The sequence below is a fragment of the Lithobates pipiens genome, unplaced genomic scaffold (assembly GCF_037356315.1).
Source record: "Lithobates pipiens isolate NorthernLeopardFrog02 unplaced genomic scaffold, aLitPip1_a1.2 Scaffold_22, whole genome shotgun sequence".
NCBI lineage: Eukaryota > Metazoa > Chordata > Amphibia > Anura > Ranidae > Lithobates > Lithobates pipiens.
Window position 1 is genome coordinate 317406524 of NW_027507784.1, and position 27429 is coordinate 317433952.

The 27429-nt window shown below is 42.5% G+C and overlaps 2 protein-coding genes across 3 annotated transcripts in view; one reads left to right on the forward strand and one right to left on the reverse strand.

Annotated features, from left to right (window-relative positions):
- SLC5A10 (solute carrier family 5 member 10) overlaps window positions 1–27429 on the reverse strand; it is a 217596-nt gene that overhangs the window by 47628 nt on the left and 142539 nt on the right. The gene's annotated exons all lie outside the window — the stretch shown is intronic.
- Window positions 22248–27429, forward strand: part of FAM83G (family with sequence similarity 83 member G) — a 92808-nt gene continuing 87626 nt past the window's right edge. The window contains exon 1 of one of the 2 annotated variants that reach the window (XM_077449431.1): window positions 22248–23617. In XM_077449431.1, the coding sequence (XP_077305557.1) occupies window positions 23132–23617 (486 nt within the window). In that variant the 5' untranslated portion in view covers window positions 22248–23131. The remainder of the gene's footprint in view (window positions 23618–27429) is intronic. The other variant, XM_077449432.1, reaches the window with a different exon arrangement.

Here is a 27429-nt window from a genome sequence, read left to right on the forward strand (position 1 = left end):
GGAGAGCTAATTATTTGGACTTTTAAAAGCACATGGCTAAATGATCTAAAAATAGCTAAATTTATTTAAACAAGTATATATATAAAAACAGTTACAAATAAAGATTCATGCACTGCATGAGAAAAATCAACTGTTTCTTCTCTGCTAGAATTTGTAAGAATTTCTTTATTGCTGGAGGTTCGAACCTTCCCCTAGAAGATCGAAGGAAGAGTGTCAATGCATATCTTACTGCAGCAGTTAAGCAAGATTTACAGCACGTCCTAGTACGCCAATGACTTGCTCGAGGACTGACAGATATATCACTATACCATCATTCTCTGAGAGATATCTGCTTATTTACAGTCTATAGGCATTAGATCAAAGTTCATAAAAGAAACTAGTGCCAAAATATTGTTGACAGCCAACACACTTCTGGGTTCCATGAGCCCACTTCATCAGATTTTGAAGATACTGGACTGGACCAGCAGGTCCACGCAAAAAGTTTAGATATCCTGGACCTATATTTTGAAAACTGGCCTACCAGTGATAAGAGTAGACCTTTTACAAACCTTATGCAAAGATATAACTTCAAGATTTCCTAACTTATTTACCCAGCTCTTTCCTTTACAGTCCAGCATCATTAAACCCTGATGAAGAGGGCCTCTTGAAACCCCCTGAAAAGCACTGGCTGTTTTATAACAACTTGTCTACCATGGTATGTTTATAAATGTCCTGGTATTTAAGAGGTTAGGTGTCCTTTCATACTGAACATTTTTTTGTCAGTTTTTTAAGAAAAATAAACAGAAGATTATGTGTTTTTGCAACGGAGCAGTGTGAAAGTAGCCAAAAATGCAACTGACTGGTGTGAAGAGTTCCATAGGATTTAAAGTGATGCATTTTTCATACATTTGTCTTTTGCTTTTTTTTACTGAAAAACTGCTCAGGACTGTTAAAGGGCCCTCAAACAAGTAGCTGCGGGCTTGAACCACAAAGACTCATCTCCTTTATCTACTGATATATTCTTTTTATACATACCATAAGCTCCACATAGGTTATATCAGGAGTCGAAGACCCGTCGATCGTGGGAAGCCAACAGGTAGGACATAATCAAGGCTGTGCCAAGCCCATCCCCTAGGCTCCGCTGCTCTACTTTTACTAGCAGTGCGACGTAAGAGGCTGCACAGTGCTGGATGGAGGGCAGGAGCATGGCAGCTGCTTTAGTTAACTTTGCAAGCTACCCAGCAGGTGATTGGTTCCTAACAGGCAATCAACTGCATGGTAATCGAAAAGTTAATGCTGTATTAAGTTTTTTTTTTCACAAAAGATTGTTTGCAAGTGTTGTAAGCCTTGTCTAATGTCAACATGTACTAAAGCTTATGATTTGAAGGTATTCAAAGGTAATTCCATTATGATTACTACTGACATTTAAGGATGAGCTCCGCAAACCCCACATGCAGAGCCCACCAGGAAGTCGGCACTGTGCTGCACTAATCACAGGCAGTGAGACATTGTCCCGATGCGCGGCTGCAGAGATCGGGAAATATCTCACTGCCTGTAATTAGCTCAGTGCAGTGCCGACTTCCTGGCAGGCTCTGCATGTGGGGTGTGCAAGCATGCCAGAGCTCAACCTTACTGGCATTTCACTTTATATTCACCCTGGATTGGGAGAGACCGCAAAGCTCAAACTGGGGAAGTGAGAAGAAGCACAAGGCCAAGTTGTACTGCACTGCACTGCAAGAAACATGCTGATAGGGAAGGAGAGAGAACAAAGTGATAGAGAGATGGGCTCATTAGTCTGCTGCTTCTCCTTCCACTTTCCAGTCACAGGCTGGGAGAGGAATGAGACCTGTAATTGTTACTGAACTGCAAAAAAGAAAAATCAGGTATGCTGCCCTGCCAAACATGGCTATGCTCTTTGCCAAAATATCAGGACTGGATGTACAGAAATACAAAGCATTTTGGTTAATTGAACAGCACCCATATACAGTATATGTGTTTAATCTGTATATTTAGATGTTTTCCTGGAGTTCAGCTTTAAAAGTGGTCCACGAATTGAAACCATCCTTGGTCCCAGGGTACAATTAATCCACCATTGTTGAGTGGAATTTACCTTTAAAGGTTAATCCTTCTCTCTCTGGTTTAGATCCCGAGAAGGAATTGAGGGATTTGAAGTATTTTGGCTTGGATCTGTGAAATCTATGTTCCAGATAACAAATCCCAGACGAACGTTTCAGCATGTAATATTTGCTGGCAGCTCAATGTTTATCTGGTATGGAGCTACAAATAACTCCCAGCCAGTTAGTTCACTAAGCTGCGCTATGGATCCTACATGTACAAAGTGGGCAAGGCCAAAGATGGAACCAAAAGTGATTACAATTATAGCGATATCAGTGAGCTCCGGCTTAAAGGCATAGTTCACCATTACCGAAAAACTGCCCATGCAGGTAAGGGATGTCTGTAGATAAAAATAAGATGTGCAGCTTTTACCAAAGATGAGATCACAGCTACTGCGTTAGGGGAGAGAGAGCGTGCACAAGAGGGGGTTTGAATCAGAAAAAGAGCTTACCTATGTATTGGAGGTGAACAGTAACAGCTGGGAGCATCTTACCAATGTCATAGCAACAAAGCAGAATGGGGGCTGCCATCTCTTATGCCCCGTACATACGAACGGAAATTCCGCCAGCAAAAGTCCGATGTGAGCTTTTGGTCAGAAAGTCAGACTGTGTGTACACTCCATCAGGCTTTTGCTGGTGGAATTTCCGCCAGCAAAAGATTGAGAGCAGGTTCTCTATTTTTCCGATGGAAAAAGTTCAGATCGGAAATTCCGATCGTCTGTTCAAATTCCAACGTGCAAAATTCCTACACATGCTCGGAAACAATTCGACGCATGCTCGGAAGAATTGAACTTCATTTTCTCAGCTCGTCGTGTTGTTGTACGTTACAGCGTTCTTGATGGTCAAAAGATCAGAGAACTTTTGTGTGACCGTGCATATGCAAACCAAGCTTGAGCGGAATTCCGTCAGAAAAACCATCCAAGGTTTTTCTGACGGAAATTCCACTCGTGTGTACGAGGCATCGGAGTTTCCGGTCAGGCCTCATTAGGTACTGTTTGTAAATAGTTTAAACATATAGCAAGGGTATTTTTAACTTTGGTCAAAGCTGCACTCATTTTTTATTTTTATTTTTTTACAGATGCATGGGCAGATGTTTTGGTAAAGATGAACTATGCCTCCACACACCTCACTACTGCTATAGGTATATTTACAGGCCTCGTATTGGGGTGGTTATACCAGAATCATGGTTGTAGCTACAACCATGGTTCTTTTATCAATCTGTTCAGGAGGTAATTCTGTTTTATGGAAATGTGATCCAAGTGACTGTTTTACAGGCAGAGGAAATTTTTTTTGATAAAATGCTGTGTAAATATCATGTACCATAAAAAAATTGCAACAAGTATTTTATTCTGTAGGGCCCCTGCTTGAATAAATACATAATGTTTGGGGTTTGTAAGTAATATTGTAGCAAAAAAATAAATTAAAAAAAGCAGATTTTTACATGTATGTGAGAAATGTCAGAGAAAAGTAACTCAAAGTGACATTATTCCTTAAAGGGCAAGTTCACCTTACAGAAAAATCTGTAAGGTGAACTTACACAGGTCCCCCTCCTCGCCCCCTATACGCATGAACTGTTTTAAATTTTGTAAAGGGTAGCTTAGTCTGGTAATTCAGGAGAAGAAAAGAAGAGAGCATTCAGAATCAGGCAGGTGCGTATGAGGAGAGGGCCGTGTACAGGTGTATAGTTTACAAACACATTACTCAGTACTTTCACCTAAAGAATGCAATGCACAGTGAGGATACCAAACAGAATAACAAGTCACTGCAGCAAAAAGAGGAATTCACTGAAGCATGGAAATTTACACCAAACAGAAACCAATGTGATCGGTTTTATTTGCTTTCTATGGCAAATATTGAATTGGATGCTTATTCTCCCCACATGTATACTATCTTCTTGCCAATATATGCCAGTATGTCTACAACCTTTTTCAGAGGGTGGGTTGTTTAAAGGAAGAACATCATTTGTACAAAATTGTTTTTTTTTCTGGGTAATTGTTATCACCCCCCCCCCCCCCAAATAAGAACAGAACTAGGGATGGGGACTATGTACTGTATGTCTTACTACTATCACTGCCATGAAAAGTAAAGACAAATAGTATGTCTTATTACCAATTCCTATCACTACAGATCAGCCTTTCTATCCCAAAAGAAGTCTTTGAATAATTTCAGGTCTTAGGGAATCCATGTTTAAAACTTTTATGTACAGCTCACTGTAGAATAGCAAGAACTGTAAGTTATAGACATAATAACACATAAACCAGTATGTGGCATACCTAGAATACATAACACCCAAGGTGTATCATTTTTAACACCCATGGCATTTTTAGTAATTATATTAAAATAAAAAAATTATATTTATGTCCGGAAGAAAGACAGGACATACAGCAGTCTGTCTTTACATACAGTTAAATAGAGCTTTGGGGTCAATTCGTTTGGCTCTGGCCAATGACATTGGTCCTGGAACTTTGCAAGCACCATCATATGGAAAGACAACCTGCCACACCTCAAGGAACTGCTACAAAATATATGGAGGAACCTTGGTTGAGAATGGCTGCTTTCAACCAACCTCAAGAGGGTTTTGGCATCATCAATGTTTTTTATTTTTTTTTCTCTTTCAAATATTATATTGGTTTTGCATATTAAATACAGTGTACAATTAGTCATTGTATGTCATGCAACGATGTCGGTGAATACATTTGAACTGTTTAACTTGTGTCCACTAACAGACTGCAAGTATATTAAACATTCATAGTTTAATGCTGAGAGTATCTAGAAATAAAATCTTCTCCTCTGGTGTGGCACCCCGAGTGGGAACTTTAGTGCCACAGGAGTGGAGAGGATCTACTAGTGTAATCTAAATATTTGTGAACGTTTCCCTTTAGTAACTTATTAGAACATAACTGTTAGCCCTTGTACACACGGTCGGACATTCCGACGGAAGTTGTCCGATCGGACCGTGTTGTCGGATAATCCGACTGTGTACGGTCTCCATCGGACTGTTGGACCAAGTTTTCCAACCTTTCTATAAAATTTTACGTCAACGTGATCCGATCGGACTTTGTCCAATCATGTGTAGAGAATTCCGATCGGACAAAGTGCCACGCATGCTCAGATCAAATTCCTAAACCAAAGCTATTGGCTACTAGCCTGAACGTAGTCCCGTCCTAACGAAATAACGTCATCACGTTACGTACGATCGGATTTTCTGACAACTTTGTCCGACTGTGTGTATGCAACAGTTTCGGACAAAATCCGGATTTGGTTGTCGAAATGTCCGACCGTGTGTACAAGGGCTAAAAGGAGTCGGTGTTATTGTTCGGTCAAGAAAGAGGGAAACAATGTTTTTTTGTTTTTTTTTTGAAGGCCAAACTTTTCCAAGTCCTTCTGCCATGAACAGGACCCCCCCCCCCCCCGGGAGCACTTAGCTTCTTAACACTCTGCTTTATATGAAAATGTAAGATTTGCTTATCTAGGAGACCCCCGATTCCAACAGGAAGTAGCTATAAACAGGGGCGTATGGTATTTTTTTAAATGTTTATTTCTTTTTTTAAACTTCCACTTAGCATTTTAGGGGGGTGGGGTCTCAAATAAGCAGACCTTATATTTTCATGCAAGGTCTGCCTTAAAATGTCACTAAACGATATCCTTAAACCGGTTACACACTGTCACCCTGTAATCTATTTTTCATTAAATAGTTTTATTGTATTTCCACCAGAGCCCCCCCCCCCCCAGTACCCAGCCCATCCACCTGTTGTGTGGGACATTGTATATAAAATCTCCTTGGGTTCCAGGTTCCGTAAAACCTCTTCTATTTGCCTTTTGTGCCGCGTACACACGACCGGACTTTCCGGCAGACTAGGTACGACGATCTTCCCGATGGACTTTAGGCGGAGTTTCGACTGACTTTCCGAACGAACGGACTTGGCCACACACGTTCGTTTTGAACGTGATGATGTAAGATGGGACTAATCAAGGAAGTTCAATAGCCAGTAGCCAATAGCTGCCCTTGCGTCGTGGTTTTCCTAATTTTTAGTCCATCGGAATTGAGTCCGTCAGATAGATTTGAAACATGTGCTATTTTTAGGTCCGTCAGATTTTTTTTGGGAAAAACAATCAAATTAGCCCATACATGATTGGATTGTCCGAAGGACTAATCCCTTCGGACCTAGTCTGCCACAAAGCGCGGTCGTGCATTAGATCTCATGCACACAGGTGACTGGGACCAGATAGCATAAAATTTGGGTTTAATTCCCCACCCAGGAGGTGCTGTGTACAGCTGTACATTGAAAGCCATAGCTAAGTGTTAGTATGTGCTGATACGTGCATAGGCCCATGCATGCGTACAGATATACACCACTCAATGCAGACAGTCTGCATGCATGTGTTTACATACCCGCATATAGCAATTGATTTCTATGGGTGGCTGTCTGCAGCACCTGTGGCCTCCAGGCAGGAAAATACACCTGAATATGACGTCATGTGGCTCCAGGCGTCCCTGTGCATAAGGTATTCAAATACTTGCCATTTTTTTCATGAAGCACAGTCCAGAAAATCCTGTTTTTTGTTGTGATAATGTTGATCACACATGATTATAATAATATAAGCCTTTGCTATAGATATTTTTACAGCCAAGAGAATGTAAGAGATGACTGTAGTGTCTGGAAATAGATGGTTTAGGAGAATTTAAAGCAGAACCAAACATTCGCAATCAACATTAACTAAATTTAATTTTTATGCTGTCAGCCTTAGTAAATAGATAGAAAGATTTACTTGTTCTATTTGTTTTTTCAGTTGTTTCCTGGTTTCTGTCCTAGGCCAAAATGATGTAATACATCCCAGACTTCTTCATGGGCATTTTCTTTTCTTTTTCTTCTGGAGGAAGGGCTTTATCAGCTAAGCACACCCACCTGTCTGCAAGCCTGAGCTAAGGGTAGATGGATTCCTGGAAGTAAATGCTACACAACATCTGCCCTTACTCAAGATGGCTGTGGCTAGAAATGTAAGTGGTGTTTTTCTAATTGATTGCTCAACTAAATAAAGCATGGAGACATGGGTGTGTGTGTGTGTGTGTGTGTGTGTGTGTGTGTGTGTGTGTGTGTGTGTGGGGGGGGGGGCATTTCATAATTATCTATACATATTAGTATCTCACAAAAATGAGTACACCCCTCACATTTTTGTAAATATTTTATTATATCTTTTCATGTGACAACACTGACGAAATTCAACTTTGATACAATGTAAAGTAGTGAGTGTACAGCTTGTATAACAGTGTAAATTTGCTGTTCCCTCAAAATAACTTCAGTGTTCAGTGTTGTCACATGAAAAGATATAATAAAATATTTACAAGGGGTGTAATCACTTTTGTGAGATACTGTACACATATATGTACATATATATATATATATATATATATATATATATATAATATTTATTTAGGGAATTGTGTTAGACAAGGCTCTAATTATATTAATTATTATATATGTCAATGGCCCTGAAGAAGGACCTTTGAACGCATTGGCTTTCCCTTAGTGATTGCAAATAACAAGAGGAGTGGGGCCTCCAGTTTCTGATGAACTGGCCAAAATTCAAACCATGGCTAGCCCTGCTGACACCCTCATGCCCGACAGCCCTTAGGACTGGTTCACTGGTGCAATGCCAGACATCGCATGTGATTTGCACGGCATTGCTGTGCAGATCACATGCAATGTCTGTGCGATGCAAATTCAGCCATACAAACTGTATGGCTGAATTCGCTTTGCATTGCATTCGGACCAAACTCTTACAGGACCCCTTTTTTGTCCGCACCGGAATTGGATCTGCAAATCACACTGCGTTTTGTAATCTGATTGCAATCAATTCACATGAACAGGTTGAGGTTTAGATGCAGTGTGGATTTGCAGCAAATTTGCTGTGAATTTGCACTGCATCTAGAGTGAATCGGCCTTTAATCTGAAAATCAAAGTAGCTAGTTGGAAAAGTGTCAGTTGAACAGCACCTGCATCCAGCGGCAGCCACTGTTTGGGTTGTCTGACAGCCATGGGTGCCAGATGTTGGAATGCATTGAGTAATTAAACTCTCCTCACCAATTGAAAGTTATTGTGAATCCTCTCTCAAATCCTCAGTCCTCCCCTAAGGCTCAGTTCACACTGGTATGTTGTCCAATTTCAGATGTTATTCACACCACACTTCAGTGCAAATCACATGCGATGTCTGTGGGATGCAAACTCAGCCATAAAGATTGTATGGCTGAATTTGCATCGCTTTCGGCCAAAGTCATGCAGGACCCTTTTTTTGGTCCGCACCAGAATCGAATGGCATGGGTGTTCATACCCATGCGATCTGATTCATGTCTGAATTGACAGTTCACTCTGCGATATGTGAACCGATCTGGGGATGTCATTAACTTTCTATTGACACTCCCAGTGGTTCGTGTATGGCAGTGGGAACTGCCTGCGAATTGGGTGCGATGCCGCAGGGTTCTTGCATCACACCAATGTGAACTAAGCCTAATGCACCTTCAGCTGCTCAACTGCAGTCAAGACTCAATAGGTGAAAAATTATATTTTATCTCAGACACTTAGCAAGAACTGTTTGCACTGACTTTCTAACAATGACTTGTTATCAATATGACATTGGAGTTATTTGGCAGCCTGCCTTATTGACAACTCTACAATCCTGACAGATAAGGCGAAGTGCATGACTGAGAGGCACAGTAATGTGTTATTATCACCCCCATATATCTCTCTCATTCTGTGGGAAGTTCAGTGCATCACCAGATTCCTCATCGCCACATGAGGAATGTAATAACACAGCGAGAGATTGCTGTAATCATGACCTGGATGATTTATAAACAAGAATGCCCCATACACACGATCGGACATTCCGGCAATAAAATCCATGGATTTTTTCCGACGGATGTTGGCTCAAACTTGTCTTGCATACACCCAGTCACACAAAGTTTGTCCGAAATTGCGAACATCAAGAACGCGGTGATGTACAACACGTACGACAAGCCAACACGTACGACAAGCCGAGAAAAATGAAGTTCAATAGCCAGTGCGGCTCTTCTGCTTGATTCCGAGCATGCGTGGCACTTTGTGCATCGGAATTGTGTACACACGAACGGATTTTGTTGTCGGAAAATTTGAGATCCATATCTCAAATTTTGTGTGTCGGAAATTTCCGATGGAAAATGTCTGATGGAACCTACACATGGTCAGAATTTCCGACAAAAAGTTCCCATTGAACATTTTCGGAAAATCCGACCGTGTGTAGGGGGCAGAAGAGTACTGTGTCATTAAAGTGTATCTGAGAGCCCATCCACACCGCTCTAGGAGCACATAGTGTGTACGTTGTCAATGTGCACAGCCTTGCTGTTTTTAACATCGTTAACCCCTTCATGATGAAGGTAAAACAAAATCTTAAAGTGGTAGTAAAGTGTTGCCCAGAGGTTGTATTATGTAACCCTTTTCCACACGAAAACTCAATAAAAAGTATTTTCGAAAAAAAAAAAAGTGGTAGTAAAGTCCACTTTTTCACTTGTACCTGTACCTGCCAATAATAAGGCTTACCTGTAGGTATAGTGAATATCTCCTAAACAAGCACTGTCACATTCATGCAAGCGCGGGAGTGATGTCATTGTGGCCAGGCCATTCAAACAGCTGAAGCATTCAAACCTGAAAGGAAGATCAGTGAAGATGGAAGCGCTGACAGCAGTGACAGCGCGCCGCTGGAAGGATCCGCTTCACAGGTATGTCTGTCATAATGTGCTATTCCAGTCTGAAGCTGGATACACACTATACAATTTTCTTTAGATTTTTACCTTTTAGAAGTACCAAAACCATATAATATGAGGTCAAACCTAAATACTTTCAATTTGTATGCAATCAGGCAGGCCCTTGCACTACATAGTTGAAGGTAAATCTAAAGGAAATTGAACAAAAGTTGTATAGTGTGTATCCCGCTTAAAGGAGAATTCCAGCCTAAGCTTGTTTAGCTGGGCTTCTCTTATGGGTCACAGGAATGCAAATTTGTTTTGCACTCCTGTGACCCATTTTCAGCATAGAGCGGGCTGAATCAGTCCAGGCACAGGAATCAGTTTAGGCACTGCATCATCGTGACAATTGAAGTCGTGATCCGCCAGGTGCCTGGACTGACACCTGTCTCAGCCCCTTAGCGAGCCGCTGAGAGCCTGAGACAGCCAATCCCCACCCCTCCACAGCCCAGCGCTCCAGAACGTGGAGGAGCAGAGAGAAGAGATGCTGACAGTCAGCAGCTCTCTGCTCGGGCAGCTGTCAGAACCGAGCCATCGGCGGTGTTTGATTACTCGGTTCTCAGTGTAGAGGCAGCGGGGACAGATACAGCATCCACATAGGTAAGTATGATTGGGGGGAAACCCCCAAACCCATACTTCTCTTTTAAGGACTACAGCGGGAGGGGCTAAGATTCCCCTCTGATGTCAGCCAGGAAGTCACGTGACTGCTGTGCTGTTTGCTCAGCCCCTCCCACTCAGCCCCTCCCGCTGTTGTCCTTAGATCATGGGAGGAGAGCGGCACAAGGTCACGTGACCACACAGGGGCGCTCTGAAATAAGGTATTTAACGGGATCATTAAAAAATAAAAAAAAACAGACACTGTATAATATCTTGTTATAACAGAGGAACTGGCAGGAATGGTACTTAACGATTTTACTGCCACATGAAATAGGGGAGGGGAGGGTTTGGTGATCGCTCACACACTAGGAACTGACAGGGAGGGAGGAGAGACTCTAAGGCCCCTTTCACGCTGGGGCGGTGCGGGCATCGGCTGTAAAGCGCCACTATTTTTAGAGGTGTTTTACCGTTGATTTAGTGGTGGGCCGCTAGCGGGGGTTAAAACTGCTTAAAAAGGGCTAAAACCACCCGCAAAGCGGCCGCAAAGCGCCGCTGCATCAGCGCTTTGCCGGCGGTATAGCTGCGCTGCCCCATTAATTTCAATGGGTAGGAGCGGTTTAGGAGGGGTGAATACACCGCTCCTTTCACCGCTCCAAAGATGCGGCTAGCAGGACTTTTTTCACCGTCCTGCTAGCGCACTGCTCCAGTGTGAAAGCCCTGCGGCTTTCACACTGGAGTGAAAGGGGCCGTTTTTTTTCAGGCACTACACAGGCTATTTTTAGCGATGTAGCGCCTGAAAACCGCCCCAGTGTGAAAGGGGCCTAACACAGTGGGATGATGGAGGAAATTAAACTGACCACAGTATTATGGATCAGCAAGCCATGATTACCATGGTCAGTTCACATTGGGGACACAGGAACAGGCAGGATCAACCAAGCATTTTACAGCATAGAATGATGAAATGGACTTTCATTTGGTAATAAATAATACATTTGAAAGGATTGGATTTTTTTAAATCTAGCTGTATATTTCTTTCTATTACCATAACCTACCTCCAAAGATCAACCCAAAATAAATTCTCCTGCTTCTGGCAATTGAAGTGATCCAACATACGTAGTAGTAGGTCTCAGAAACAATGGCACACATTTTGTTTTTGTTTTTTTCTAAAACACATTGACACTGATGAAAAATCTAAGTATATTAAAAAATGTTTTCTTTTAATCCTGCCTAAAATGCACTGACCCTGACCTTTGACTCTAAAATCTAACCCTGACATTGACCTAGATCAAATCATGATCTAGCCATTTTATGGTAGGGGCTTTAACTCTTCCACTCTCTATATAAAGCTAAAAGAAAATTTAGGCTATAGCAGACCCCATACTATTAGCCAGCATGCAGGGGAACTCTGAGAAAATAGTGGTGTATGAATCGCGCATCTGGCTGAGCAGAAGTGCAAATCATTTGGCAGGTAAAACAGCGGCCAATCAGCTAAAGTAGGACAGAAGGTTGGTAACCCGAGCATCCATAAAGACATAAGGTAAATGGTCGCAACAGATGGAGTGCAGGCCTATGAAGCTGACCTGACAGAGGCGCCTCCCTATACAAAATAGATAAACCACATTGGCTGGAGCAAGTGGAGAAAATTGGATGAAGACTGAAGTCTCTGGAGACTGGGAAAAGACAGCAGCAACTGAGTGTCTAAGTGGAGTACTGATGATGCATCACTCTGGGAGGGGAATTTCTAAGGCAAGGGTATTGTAAAGTGCAAATATGCAATATCCCTGCTCTTTCCAAAATGAATTAAAGTTGTGTCTGGAGTAGAGACCTATTGACTAGGTCGCAGATACCAGAGGGCAGTCAGATGCTTAGCCATGAACCAGCCACATTCCGGAACCAGTGACAGCCATACCAGCTATAAAGACATGAATGGTTGCATCTTTTTTGTGTCAGTGTATGGATCTGGGTGGTGGCTAGGTTCCTAACCTGTCTTATCACTATCCCCCCCACACCGTCTAATCATTATTCCATCAGATTGTCTGATTGCTATTCCCCTAGAGAATCTGCTCAATATTCCTGCAAGCTGTCAGGTTGACCATTCCTCCAGATGTCTGATCGCTATTACTCCAGACTGTCCAATCACTATTCACGTAGACCAGTGATGGCGACCCTTGGCACCCCAGATGTTTTGGAACTACATTTCCCATGATGCTCATGCATTGTGCAGTGTAGTTGAGCATCATGGAAAATGTAGTTGTAAAACATCTGGGGTGCCAAGGTTTGCCATCACTGACCTAGACCTCCGATCAATATTTTCCAAGACTGTCTGATTATATTTCCCCCAGACCATCCAATTACTATATTTCCAGATTGTATGATCACCCCAGACTGTCTGATAACAAGTCCCGTAGACTATCTGATCACTATTCCTTCAGACTACCCCATACCCCATCACTACTCTCTCAGACTGTCCAATCACTACTCTCCCAGACTGTCCGATCACTATTTCCCCAGACTGTCCGATCACTATGTCCACAGACTGTCCGATCAATATTCCCCCAGACTGTCCGATCACTATTTCCCAAGACTGTCTAATCACTATTTCCCAAGACTGTCTGATCACCACTCCTCCAGACTGTCCGATCATTATGTCCCCAGACTGTCCGATCACTATTTCCCCAGACTGTCCGATCACTATGTTCCCAGACTGTCCGATCAATATTCCCCCAGACTGTCCGATCACTATTTCCCAAGACTGTCTAATCACTATTTCCCAAGACTGTCCGATCACCATTCCTCCAGACTGTCCGATCATTATGTCCCCAGACTGTCCGATCACTATTCCCCCAGACTGTCCGATCACTATTCCCCCAGACTGTCCGATCACTATTCCCCCAGACTGTCCAATCACTATTCCCACAGACTGTCTGATTACTATTCCCCCAGACTGTCCGATCACTATTCCCCCAAAACTGTCCGATCACTATTCGCCCAGACTGTCCGATCACGATTCCTCCAGACTGTCCGATCACTATTCCCCCAGACTGTCCAATCACTATTCCCACAGACTGTCTGATCACTATTCCTTCAGAATGTCCAATCAATATTCCTTCAGACTGTCAAACTACAGTATTTCTAGCACTTGCAGTAGCTACTCATTGCAACTTGCGCAGAGGTATGATTGTCCAATCCAAGGTTTGAACTGGCCATTCAGCAGTCATTGGTCCACCAGGACCATGTTCAAAGTCCTGGAAAGAGATTCAGAACCACCACATGTTACACTAACTAGCACCAGTCTTACCACTGCTGCACCAACATGTTGGCTGGAAACCTTGCAATCAAGGGCCTTAACCACCGTAAAGGAAAGAAAGGAGAACACGTGTTCTAACATTTTACTGTGTCTTTAGCATTTGCCACAAAAAACTAGGATTGTATGGTTGCAGAGATTGATGGCTTATCTGAACAGACTGACAAGAAATATGACTTCACCCCAGAGCAGAAAGTGACCTGTGTCTGGGCGGACTGGTTTACTGCTGTGGAACCAGGTTATAATCTCAAGGTCATGGACTCCTTCACATGAGAAGCTCAGAAATTAAGCTACAGGGCAGCCAGAGGGATCTTTATTGCTCATAGCTCACAACTGTCCTAAATTCTTCTTATATGATACACAATATTCTATGTATACAGCTCTATATAAAAAAATGCAGTAATTGCCTATCCAGTGTTTTTTTATGGATTCGCTACTTTACCAGACTTGATCTTAGCTAAAAAGCAGAGAAGTGATATTGATCTGCTACTTTGAAGTTCATATCTAGATGAATGATAATTGCGGCATATAAATCGAGCATCTGTGTGTACATTCATAATATGCTCATTGATCTCCTCTAAGCCCTTGTACACACGGTCGGAGAATCCGTCGGAATGTGTCCTATCGGACCGTGTTGTCGGATAATCCGACTGTGTGTGGTATGCATCGGACTGATTCCGTCGGAATATCCGTCGGACCCAATTTTCCAACTTGGAAATATTTCCTGACCAACTGGGCCGATCGGACATACTCTGATCATGTGTAGAGAATTTTGATCGGACCAAGTGCCACGCATGCTCAGATCAAATTCCTACATCAAAGCTATTGGCTACTAGCCTGAATGTAGTCCCATCGTAACAAAATTACGTCATCACGTTCTGAAAGATCGGATTTTTTGACAACTTTGTCCGACCGTGTGTATGCAACAGTTTCGGACAAGTTCCGACAGACAAAATCCGACGGACAAAATCCGACGGATTTGGTTGTCGAAATCTCCGACCGTGTGTACAGGGGCTTAGTTTCACCTGTTGATTCCGCCAGGTATTTGCAATACATGCAATTTCCAGCAGAGGGCAGACAACGCTGTAAGGCTTAAAGGATATATAAAGATACATTTTTTTTTTTTAAACAAACATATCATACTTACCTCCTCTGTGCAGTTGGAGTGGCCCCGATCCTCCTTTTTCTGGGGTCCCTCAGCAGCGCTCCTGGCGCCTCCTCTTCTCGAGTGCCCCGTCAGAGAAGCGATCTCCCTCGGGGCACCCGCGTGGGTGTGCTCCCTTGCACTGCTGATGTGTCTATTGACACAGACAGCAGGACTCGGCCTCGGCCCCGCCTTCTGCATTATTGGAATTGATTGACAACAGCAGGAGCCAATGGCTGCACTGCTATAAATCTATCCAATCAGGACACGAGACACCAGCTGGAGCTGGTGTGCTTGTTCCTGGCACAGGAAAGACCGGGTTCATGTAAGTAAATGGGGGCACTGGGGGGGCTGCTACACTAAGGGCCAGTTCACACCAGATGCAGTTCAGTGCGCTTTTTTTCTGCATTAAAAATGCTTGTACAGTGTTTTCCATGTATTCCAATGGCTCTAGTTCACACCGTGCAGAAACTGACCGGAAACTGACTGCATGGTGTGAACTAGAGCCATTGTAATACATGGAAAACCCTGTGCATGCATTTTTTGCGGGAAAAAAGGACACAGAACTGCATCTGGTGTAAACTAGCACTAAAGGAGGTTTCATTATATGCATTAAGGTGAAAAACCTTGAGGGTTTACAACCCCTTTAATGTACACAGGATTTTTCACAACCTCCCCTGAACGATTTAACTTGACAGATAGTAAGCGACATTTAAAAATGTCCATTTTGCTGTGTTTACATGCAACATTTAGCCGCGTTCGCGTTAAGAAGCGTTTTTCTTTCAAATAGTCAAAAGTTAAGAACGCCTGTAAACGCGTTTACAAGCTGTTACAGGAGTTTGGCGTTTAAAATGCCTTTGAACATCCGTCCTGAATGTATTTTTTTGCTTTCCAAAAAATGCCTCTAAACTCAACTGCTTAGAAACTACTATAAACGACCCTGTGTACATGTACTGATAAGATAACAGAGGAGAGTTCAGGAGCAGCTGAAAAAAATGCCCAACTGCTCCTAAAGGTCTGTTTATCAGCAGCAGTGTACAGGAGGCCCTACCAGACCACTTTTTAAAAATTACAGCAGTGTTGCCAACCCTCCTCACTGTATCTCTCCAAGATGACATGGCCATGTGAAGATGTAATCAAACATGGAAGGAATCAATAATTATTCGAAATTGGCTTTCATACATATATGCACCTCATCCCTGAAGACTAGCAGATGAATAAATGACACAAGAAAACTTGTCTGGACTTTCAGGTGACACCTACATTAAATGGAGACTATATACTGTGTAGTAGATATTCATATCATTTATTTTGTCTTTTCCCTGATGAAGGTGGTTAATACGCCAGTGAAATGCGTTGAACCCCCGAAAGGGACCCCTGAATGGTCCCAAAGGTTCTTTCCCAAGCTAGTGTATCCACAGCTAGGCACACAGTCTCAGCCACTTTTCATTGGCTCATTAAACAGTCTAGGGGTATCCTTTTCTGATGCTTTATTAAACCCCTTCCTTCCGAGCGTATGCAGATGTGCGTACTCAGCTTTCGGGGGTTGTACCATTGTTTAGAGCGGATAGTTGGTACAGTACCATTGTTTAGAGGGGGCGATTGGCTATGCAGGGATAACAACCAATGCAGCTAAAAGCCACTTGGCTGTTACCCGGACATCCCCCCCTCCCGCCGCTCTTCCTGGGCCTCCCGCCCCACCGGGTAGCCCAATCAATTGGATGCTTTTTATAGCAAAAAGTAAAAAAAAAAAAATTTGTTTTTCTTTTGTTAATTGTCTGTCTTTATTTGTTTATAGCACAAAAAATAAAAACCACAGAGGTGATCAAATACCACCAAAAGAAAGCTCTATTTGTGAGAAAAAAAGGACTTCAATGTTATTTGGGTACAGCATCGCATGACTGCGCAATTGTCAGTTAAAGTGTGTAACAGAATGTGTAACGGAAGTGACGTTCTGTCGCCGCCATCTTGCTATGCCCTCGCACCCATCCACAGTAAGGATATACTGTGAACGGGGCAAGCAGCCATCTTGTTACACCCACCGGAGTTTTGCATTTTACACTTATTTAGAACAGTAAACTGAGGTTATATTGTGAAATACATGACTTAGAACTCCGTCTGAATGTTTAGATGTTGAATTTTAAAAGCAGCCAACTTCTGTCAGATTAGAAAAACCTGTGAGATGAACAGACTTGCCGCTGCTTTTAAGTTTCAACATCTAACCAGTCAGACGGAGTTCTAAGTACAGTGAAACCTTGGTTTACAAGTAACACGGTTAACGAGTGTTTTGAAAGGCGAGCAATTTTATTTATTTTTTTATTCTGACTCGGTTTTTGAGTGTTAAGTGCAGAATTCAAGCTAATGGAGTGTGCAGTACCGCATTTAGCCAGAGGTGTGGGGGCACCGGGGGGAAACTTGAAACTGTTCAGAGCCGTTGCCGAGTGCTTCCAAGCCTTTCCGAGGCTTTCTGAGTTTAGCTGAGCTGTCCCCAAGTATTTCCAAGGCTCTCTGGCGCCTCCCACCTATGGCCACATGTGGTATTGCATGTAATAAAAGTCAATGTGGAACGAATTATCTTAGTTTCCTTTGACTTCTATGGGGAAACTCGCTTTGATATGCGAGTTCTTTGGATTACAAGCATTCTTCTGGAACGGATTATGCTTGTAATCCAAGCTTCCACTGTAATGTATTTCACTAAATAAACTCAGTTTACTGTTATAAATAAGTGTAAAATGCAAAACTCCGGTGGGTGTTACAAGATGTCCACCCTCCTCAGTGTATCCTTACTGTGGAGAAGTGTGGGGTGTAGCAAGATGGCCACGACAAAACGTCACTTCCGTTACACATTCTGACGGGTCGCCGAATCTGACAGAACACCGGCCACGTGGTGTGGGGCCATTGATTGCCACACACTGCGCTGATAAAAAGTACTGCATGCAGCATGCCCGCACACCACCACAATGCAGTGGTGAACCGGGCACACAGAAGACCAGGCATTTTGCCTTGTCCATGTGGTGGGCCTACGTATCAATAGCAGCCCAACGCAGTCCCACTGCATGTGATGTGAACCATTATTAAGGTGCATTCAAATGAATAGGGCAGTGATGGTGAACCTTGGCACCCCAAATGTTTTGGAACTGCATTTCCCATGATACTCAACTACACTGCAGAGTGCATGAGCATCATGGGAAATGTAGTTCCAAAACATCTGGGGTGCCAAGGTTCGCCATCATTGGAATAGGGTGTCAGCGCCCCAAAATATCCTAAAAACAGATATGAACCATTGTTGTCAATGCACCGCACAGCCGTGCTCTACCCCGTGTTCTGGAGCACTGCAATGCACATGTTTTGGAGCTGCTTTGTTGCACTGGAAAGGTGTGAATGGGCCCTAGTTTACTCTTGTAGTCTGCTAATGTGCAGCGTAAGCAGCTTGTGCTGCACCAGCCCAGACATGAAGAGTGTCCCGCCACAAAAAGAATTCCCCACTGACACATTCATCAGTCAGTGTCCCGTCTGCCAGCTTGGTGTGAAATCGGTGACTCTTCTCACTCACATGGCAACAATGCGATTCATAAGAAATCTTTTGTTTTAAAAGATCTAAACAAAGACAAAGGTGCCTATTTAATAATCATGTTTTTTACCACCCCTTGCTGTAACAATTGCTCAGCACCAAAGCCCAAGGCAGTTTTTTTTTTTTTTTTTAATAAGTGCATATTTTTTTCTGTATGCACAGCAAGAAAAGATCTAAACCCTAAACTTTAATTTGCTAAGGCACTGAACATCATGAAAAATTGCTGTAGTAGGATTTATTCATCAAATTCAGTTTTCACCTTTTTTTTTTTTTTTATATAAATTTTTGCCTCTCCGTGCTGCTAATCTCCTTCTGCCACTTTCAGCCACTTCTGGTCTACATGCACTTGCTTCAGTGTCAGTGGCACATGACTATTCGGCAGCAGCTTCCTGATGGTGACAACAGCGGCCCATGTCTGAGCAATGTGAGCTGGCACAGCTGCTCAGCAAAGCATCCCCACCATGGCATGGCAACACCCCTGTCCACTGCCTTTGCAGCTAAAACAGAACTTCACCTGAAAAAAAATCCTCCTCCTCTGCCTTTATTGAGAGTACCAATTTCTGACAGGTACCCGCTCCTACTTCTGCTTGTATCAACCAGGCAAGCACAGCGGACCTTCCCAGCAAGTGTCATTAATACAGTGATAGTGCCTCTGCCTTTATTGAGAGTACCGATTTCTGACAGGTACCCGCTCCTACTTCGGCTTGTATCAACCAGGCAAGCACAGCGGACCTTCCCAGCAAGTGTCATTAGTACAGCGATAGTGCCTCAGCCTTTATTGAGAGTACCGATTTCTGACAGGTACCCGCTCCTACTTCTGCTTGTATCAACCAGGCAAGCACAGCAGACCTTCCCAGCAAGTGTCATTAATACAGTGATAGTGCCTCTGCCTTTATTGAGAGTACCGATTTCTGACAGGTACCCGCTCCTACTTCTGCTTGTAATAAGCCAGGCAAGCACAGCGGACCTTCCCAGCAAGTGTGATTAGTACAGTTATAGTGCCTCTGCCTTTATTGAGAGTACCGATTTCTGACAGGTACCCGCTCCTAATTCTGATCACTGATCACTGTATTAGTGTCACTGGTCTCCACAAAGTGTCAGATTGTCCACCGCAATGTCGCAGCCCCACTATAAGTCGCTGATCGCCGCCATTACTAGTATAAAAAAATATATAATTTATACACCATAGTTTGTAGATGCTATAAATTTGTGCAAACCAATTAATATATGCTCATTTGGATTTTTTTTTAACCAAAAATATGTAGCAGAATACACATTGGCCTAAATTTAAGAAGAAATTTGTTTTAGTTTTTTTTTTAAATGTATCAGATGTGTTTTATAACAGAAAGTAAAAAATACTGTTTTTTTTTTTTTTTTCAAAATTGTCAGTCTTTTTTTGTTTATAGCGCAAAAAAATAAAAAACCCAGGAGGTGATCAAATACCAACAAAATAAAGCATTATTTTTGGCTAAAAAAGGATTTAAAGTTAATTTGGGTACAGCGTTACATGACCATGCAATTTTCAGTTAAAGTAACGCAGTGCCGTATCGGAAAAAATGGCCTGGTCATAAAGGGGGATAAATCTTCCAGAGGTCAAGTGGTTACAATACAACCTAATATCAATAATATAAAATAAAATATCAATATTGTGAGATGAACATGAATAGCTCAGTGTGTCACTGACAGATAATAATGAATAAACAATGTAATAATGTGATTCACAAAATATACAAAGTATCAATATTATCAAAAAAAGAAAATCTTGATGTTGCAAAACAAACATCAATAATCACTGACCACAACAAATGAGAACTACAAAATGTAAATGCATACAAAGGTGCTTAAAGCGGAGTTCCACCGGCAGAAAAAAAAAAAGTCAGCAGCTACAAATACTGCAGTTGCTGACTTTGCCAGACATTGTGTAGATCGCTGCACAATCCGCTGTTCCTAGTGATCAGGAATAGCGATCTCTCGCCTCCTCCAGTCAGTCCTATCCCCCCAGAGTTAGAACACCTCCCAGGGAACACATTTAACCCAATGATCGCCCCCTAGTGTTAACCCCTTCACTGCCAGTGTCATTTATACAGTAATCAGTGGCTATTCTTACAGCACTGATCGCTGTATAAGTGTCAATGGTCCCAAAAAAGTGTCAAAAGTATCCGATCTGTCTGCCACAATGTCGCAGTCAAGCTAAAAATCGTAGGTCACCTATAACTAGTTAAAAAAAAAAATTATAATAAAAATGCCATAAATATATCACCTATTTTGTAGATGCTAAAATGTTTGCACAAACCAATCAATAAACGCTTGTTGCGATTATTTATTTATTTATTTTTACCAAAAATATGTAGAAGAATACATATTGGCCTAAACTGATGAAGAAATTTTTTTTTTGGGATATTTATTATAGCAAAAAGTAAAAAAAAAAAAAAAAAAAAAATATATATATATATATATATATATATATATATATATATATATATATATAATATGTGTGTGTGTGCGTGTGTATATATATATATATATATATATATATATATATTTTTTTTTTTTTTTTTTTTTATTGTCAGTCTTTTTTTGTTTAGAGGTGATCAAATACCACCAAAAGAAGGAAAAAAAGGAAATACATGTTGTTTGTGTACAATGTCGCACGACCGCATAACTGTCAATTAAAGCAACGCAGTGCCATATCGCAAAAAGTGCCCTGGACAGGAAGTGGGCAAATCCTTCCTGGGGTTGAAGGGGTTAATGGATCCAAGACATCCTAGAAGTTGATTGACCAGTATACGGGGTTGGCATGTGTGGTACCTTTCGGAAATGGACATCACCCACTTGTTTATTCAATATCTAAGTTTAGCGCGGCAACATTTTTTATTGTTTCATGAAGAAGATGTGTTCGGTCCATAGAAATACAATTAAAACGAGGCGTGGTGTTAAAAACTCAAAAGCATGCAGTGAAAAAGTGCAGTCATTCCTCTACCAGGCCCCCCCCCCAAAGCTGTGCTCTCACCTGGCCATCTGACCCTTACTACAAAGGTCAACATTGCATGAAACAGCCCATACACAGGTCAACCAGATGGATCCAATCAATGGAGGAAAGATGCACAATCAGGAGGTCAATTCATGTCAAAATATTGATATTTTAATTCATATTATTGAGATTAGGTTTTTTTTTTTAATATACGCAGCAATATTCAGTTTTGTGCATGGACAGTGGGAAGAAAGCTTGGACACCGGGAAGTGACTGCCAGCTTCCCACAAGCAAGATGGTGGTGCCAGGAACCTGAAGACTGAAGAAGGAAGCTGGGTGAGGTTGCTTGTACTTTCTGGGTTGCGGTTTAACATGTACATGCGTCGTTTTTTTTACTGTTTCCGATCGATTACACTACTAATGTTTAGAAAATTGATCGTTTATGCTACAAAAAATCCAGCTTGACTTTTTTTTTTCAACTATTAAAATTTGCATTTCGAGAATTGAAAAAAATCAAAACAATTTTCTAATTCTCTTTTTCTCATTGTATGGGTCACCATAGGTTCCAGAAGAAAAAACATTTCGGTGGAGACTTTCCAGTTTAGTGACATTTTACTTGCAGAAGACGAACGCTCTGTCTCTCCTGTAGATCCGGGCCCCCGCCCGGCTGTGTTTGGACCCGGAGGGATCCGCCGGAGATTTGGGAAGCCTCGGCATCACGTGACTCGGGGTGTACACGAGTGCCTTGAATGAGAGAAGGGAGAGGGGGCGTGGCCTGGAACCGGCTCACGTGACCCCGCCTGCTGCTGCGGCTACCTGGGAGCAGAGGTGGTCAGATCAGTCCGGGCGCCGCCAAGGAGCAGCACGGAGAATCCGGGACTGAGACCGGCTGCGGGACAGCAGGGGGGCCCCCGGGACTGGAACCTGCTCCGTGCACCATGGATCAGTGCGGTCCTAGAGACTGAAGTGCTGAGCACTGATACAGAGCTAGGAAAAGTTCACTTTGGGAAGATCAGGACCTTCTCCCTGAGGATCCACTACAGGACCTAGGATCATATCAGGAATCCGATCCCCCCCTCCAGGATCCATTATAGAACCTAATCCTAATCCCAGGATCCACTAAGGAATCAGCCCAAAGCAGGATCAACCAGGTGAGCCCCCAGGAACTTCTGGGACAGCTCAGTTTATAACTCCTGAAAGATCAACTTGAACACGATCAACTTCTACAGAGGTATTTCTGGTTCTAACCCAGCAGAATCCACTGATTTAGGGATTAGGGAAGGTGGGCCATCTGCCAGGAACCTAAGTAGTGCATTCCAGCAGGTCCACTTTTGGATCTGTTCTCCTGGAACTCAAGTAGAAGACTCTCTATCAGGTCCATTTCTAGTCTTTTCTACCAGGAACCTCCAGTTGTGGGTTCTATCAGGTCAACGTCTGGTCAGTTCTACCAGGAACGTAGGTAGAAGTCAGTATTCGGTCCACTTCTAGGTTGGTGTAAATTCTAGCAGGTCCATATCTGGATTTGTTCACCTAGAACAGAAGTAGAAGACTCTCTCTACCTCTGGATCTATTCCAGTAGGACCAGGTTCTCCGCTAATAAGGTCCACTATAATAAGTCTTACTGCCAAGGTTCTCCAAGGCAAAGAGGATCCCTCAAAGCAGTGACATTCTCCAGACATGGCTCTCTCCCAGCTCCAGTGTTTGGACAACCACAATGTCAACTGGAGATCCAGTGAGACCAAACCAGAGTTCTTTTACAGCGAGGAGCAGCGGCTAGCCCTGGAGGCTCTGGTGTCCACTGGAGAGGAAAGTTATCGTGAAGTGGTAAAAAAGGAGAACATCAGGGATTTCCTGTCTGAGTTGGAGGTGGCCAAGATTGCCTGCAGCGTAGAGGCATTTGACCCGGACTTAAGTCTTCCAAGGAAAAATGGAGACAAGCCTGAGACAGAGGGAGAAGGGGAGCCCCAAGTAGAGGATACAGAACAGTCCTTGGAATACTGGCCCGATAGGTCGGACTGCTCCATCCCAGAGCTGGACTTGGGGTGGCCGGATACCGTGGCCTACAGAGGGGTGACCCGGGCCACTGTGTACATGCAGCCTCCTATTGATGGACAGCCTCACATTAAGGAGGTGATCAGGAAGATGATCACTCAGGCTCAGAAGGTAAGTTACTGGCATTTACATTTTGAAACCAATCTACTGGATCAAGCTTAACTATGACATACTAGTTGTTACAAAGTTCAGGTCCCACAAAGCACTACCCAGTGTGGTAACCTATTCTTGTGTTCTACAGTAGCTGGCAGGAGCCAATATGTAGCCAAAAAAAAAACCTAAAGGACCCAATAGTATTTATTTAATGTTTTTATATCGGGGGTGGCATGAGCCAATGCCCACAGTGGACCCCTGCTGCAGAAGAGCACACACTGGCCATGCTCAACCTAGGTTCCTGCAGTAGTTGCTAGTGGCTGCTGATTCACCCCCCCCCCCCCTTTTTTTTTTTTTGATGCCTACTTATTTCCAGGGACTACGAAACTTGGCAGAATCAAGACATGACACCAGTGATCTTTTTAGATATCTGTAAGGGGTTACGTTTTGACCACCACTTTAAGGCAGGGAGGCATGCTTCTTTTCTTGCAGACAACCAAATGAAAGGTAATTTTACCCAAAGACCCCCATTCAGTTGATTTTAGCAGGGGTTCCCCAAGACCTTCAAATTATTTCAATGGTTCCTTTGGAGTTACGTTGGAAAAAGGCTCTCTAATATCCCTTTAACCAGAAACTAATTCAAAAAAAGAATAGGATTGGGTGAGGAAATCCAGACTTCCACTGGAATAACAAATTGCATTGTTGATGATGTCCCAGGTCAACATGTTAGATAAACCATGCTGTGACCATAAAGCCTTTCAGATTTATTCGGTAAGACATTAGTAAATTAGTAAATTTCTAAACAAAGGGCCAGTTTACTGACCTTCAGGCCATCCAGGGTGTCCCTGTTCTCGGGAACGAATCGGGTCTGATTTTTTTTTTTTTTTTTTATTGATTTTTTTTACCTGGATTCAGACCTGAAATGGAGCCAAAGACGCACAGGACCCTTCTGCAGTGCACTCTGTGGCCACCCTGGAGATGTGTGAACCGACTATTGAGAACCGGTCACACTCTCCTGTCATGCGAATTGGATGTGGCGAAACCCACAACTAATTTGCATAAGCATAGCCTCAGACTTTATAGGGGCCAGACTGGAACCATTGGAAGTAGAAAATGTCCCAGCATCAGAGGGGGTAAAAAATGCCCCATCTTTGGTGTCATTGGGAGGAATTTTGCCCCACCTTTTTGGTGTTATTGGGAGAAATTGTGCCCTATCAATGGTGATGTTGGCCCCCATTGTTGGTATCCTTGAAAGGAACCGTGCCACATCAATGGTGTCATTGGGCAGAACTGTGCCCCACATTTGGTAGGAATTGCACCCCATTGTTGCAGTCATTGGAAGGAATTGTGCCCCTTCATTGGTGTCTGTGGATGAAGTAGTTCCCCAAGGGCCAGATAAATGCAAGCAAATGGTCACAATTTGGAGACCAGTGCAATAGACCATACCAACCAACCAACCATACATGACTTCAGTAAACTGACAATGCGTTAATATGCTTTGCTCCTCATTATTGCACTTTGTTATACCCTATTAAATGCTTCTGTTTTACGATAATGAGCTCTTAATATTTCAAGAGTCTATACAAGTACTTACCTGTACACAATTGCACCTACCTGTACAGAAAGTGATGTATTGGAGATTATAGGCTCAATTCACTAAATTAACACATATGGATCCTTATATTAAAAAAGTGAGTTATCAAAGACCAATGAGATTAAAAAATGAGTCGCATGGCTAAGTTGCAGATCCTTATCCTTGTGGTAAAGCTTTGTGAATTGAGCCTGTATGAATATATATAGTTCAAAGTTTTTTTTTTTTTTGAAGGAACAGGAAGTCGGCTGTGCATCAGTAAATATTGTCCCGCCCCCCCCCCCCCCCCCCCCCCCAAATTATACCAGCTTCATGTACTCCTCACTAATTTCCCTGAGGCCATCTGCATATGCTATGGTTGTCCGAGGACAGGAGGCCTACAAACCCCAGGAAGTGCTGCTACTTGTAGTGCCACATGTGCTGGAGGCTCCCAGCTTGTGCTTCATCTTATGTTTCCTTATGCAAACACAATTATAAATAACCCGAGTGAAATTCTATATCTTGGAACAGACCTATATCCGTGACTGAATTCTAGCACCCCTTAACTCCAATCTGCCACGGGTAAGGCCAGATCATCGTGTTGTAAAATAGATTAAGACCATGTCACAATCACGGTTACATAAAGTGAGACTTTGAACAAAACTTTTTTTTTTTTTTTTTCTTCAGTGGAAATAGTTGGAAGCTCTGTCGAGGTATAACTAAACATTTTTTTTTTTCTTCATTGGATAGAATGGAGGATTAGAACCCCTGTCAGGGACTTATTGCAGTCTGTGCCCCCGTTAGGGATTATCACCCTCCTCTATTTGTCCTGTTTACTATTATCACAGAGAGGGAAAGTGTAAGGAATTCCCAGATTTTGGGTTGTAACCTGAACAGGAATGGAAGAAAACTCTTCCACTTGGGGTTACTAGTTGTGGTGACAATTTTCTCACTTCCTGTTTTGTCTTTGGAACAGGAAGTTAACAGAGTTTTGAATTAGTTCTGCTTAACCTCATGCACAGTGGGCTTAAAAAAAAAAAAACTTTTTTTAAAAGCATCTTTTTTATTTATTTTTTGTTTTGTTTTTTGCACACATATGCGTTTACAGGTGTATTAAGAGGCAAAAAAAAACAAAACATCACTAGCGCATTCAGTAGAGGAGCTTTTAAGCAAAAATAAATAAAATAGAGCTTTCTTTTGGTGGTATTTGATCACCTCTGCAGGTTTTCTTTTTTTACGCTATAAACAAAAAAACTTACTTTTTGCTGTAATATCCCTGAAAAAATATATAACAAAAAAACAAACAAACAAAACAATGTTTTCCCTCAGTTTAGGCCGATATGTGTTTTTCTACATATTTTTAGTGGGGGGGGGGGGGAAATCGCAATAAGCGTATATTGATTGGTTTGCGCAAAAGTTAGTCTACAAAATAGGGGATAGATTTATGGCATTTTTATTATTAATTATTATTATTTATTTTAATTAGTAAAATCTCGATCTCAGTGAAATTTGTGTGTTGGTTTTTTTTTTTTTAATGTGTTTTTTTTTTTTTTTTTTATACAGCTATCTGCTATAAAAATGCACTGATTACTGTATAAATGACAGGGAAGGGGGTTAAACACTAGGGGGCGATCAAGGGGTTAAATGTGTTCTAACTGTAGGGGGGATGAGCTCACTACAAAATGATAGAGATCACTGCTCCCGATGACAGGAAGCAGTAGATGCCTGTCATGTTGCTAGGCAGAACAAAATGACTCGTTTACATAGGCTTCTCCCCATTTTGCCTCTCCTTGCCATGATCGCAAGCCACTGGGACCTGCGGGCACGCTCCCGTGGCAGGCACGCGGTACCTCACGATTTAAGGGGGATGTACAGGTACGCCCTTTTGCGCAGCCGTGCCATTGTGCCGATGTGTATCGCCATGTGCTGGACGGCAACTGGTTAAACGCTAGATGCTCTAAGCGCTTGAACATTCATTCCAGTGGCCACTGGCCAACGGAATCTAATAACGCTCAGATACTTGACGCATGTAAACATGTGTGCAGTACGCAAACTGAGGCTTTTTATTTTATTTTTTATTTTTAACCAGCTTTTTCCTGCCAGGAGTAAAAGGTGTATAGAGAAGAAAATCGAACCCCTTGTGTGTATGAGCCCTACATTCTCTTTGCTGTTTCTGTCCCCACTCAGCTGATTTTAGCTCACTTCCTGTTCCCATGACCACCTGTAAAGTGAGTGTGCAAAAAATGCAATAAAAACCAGG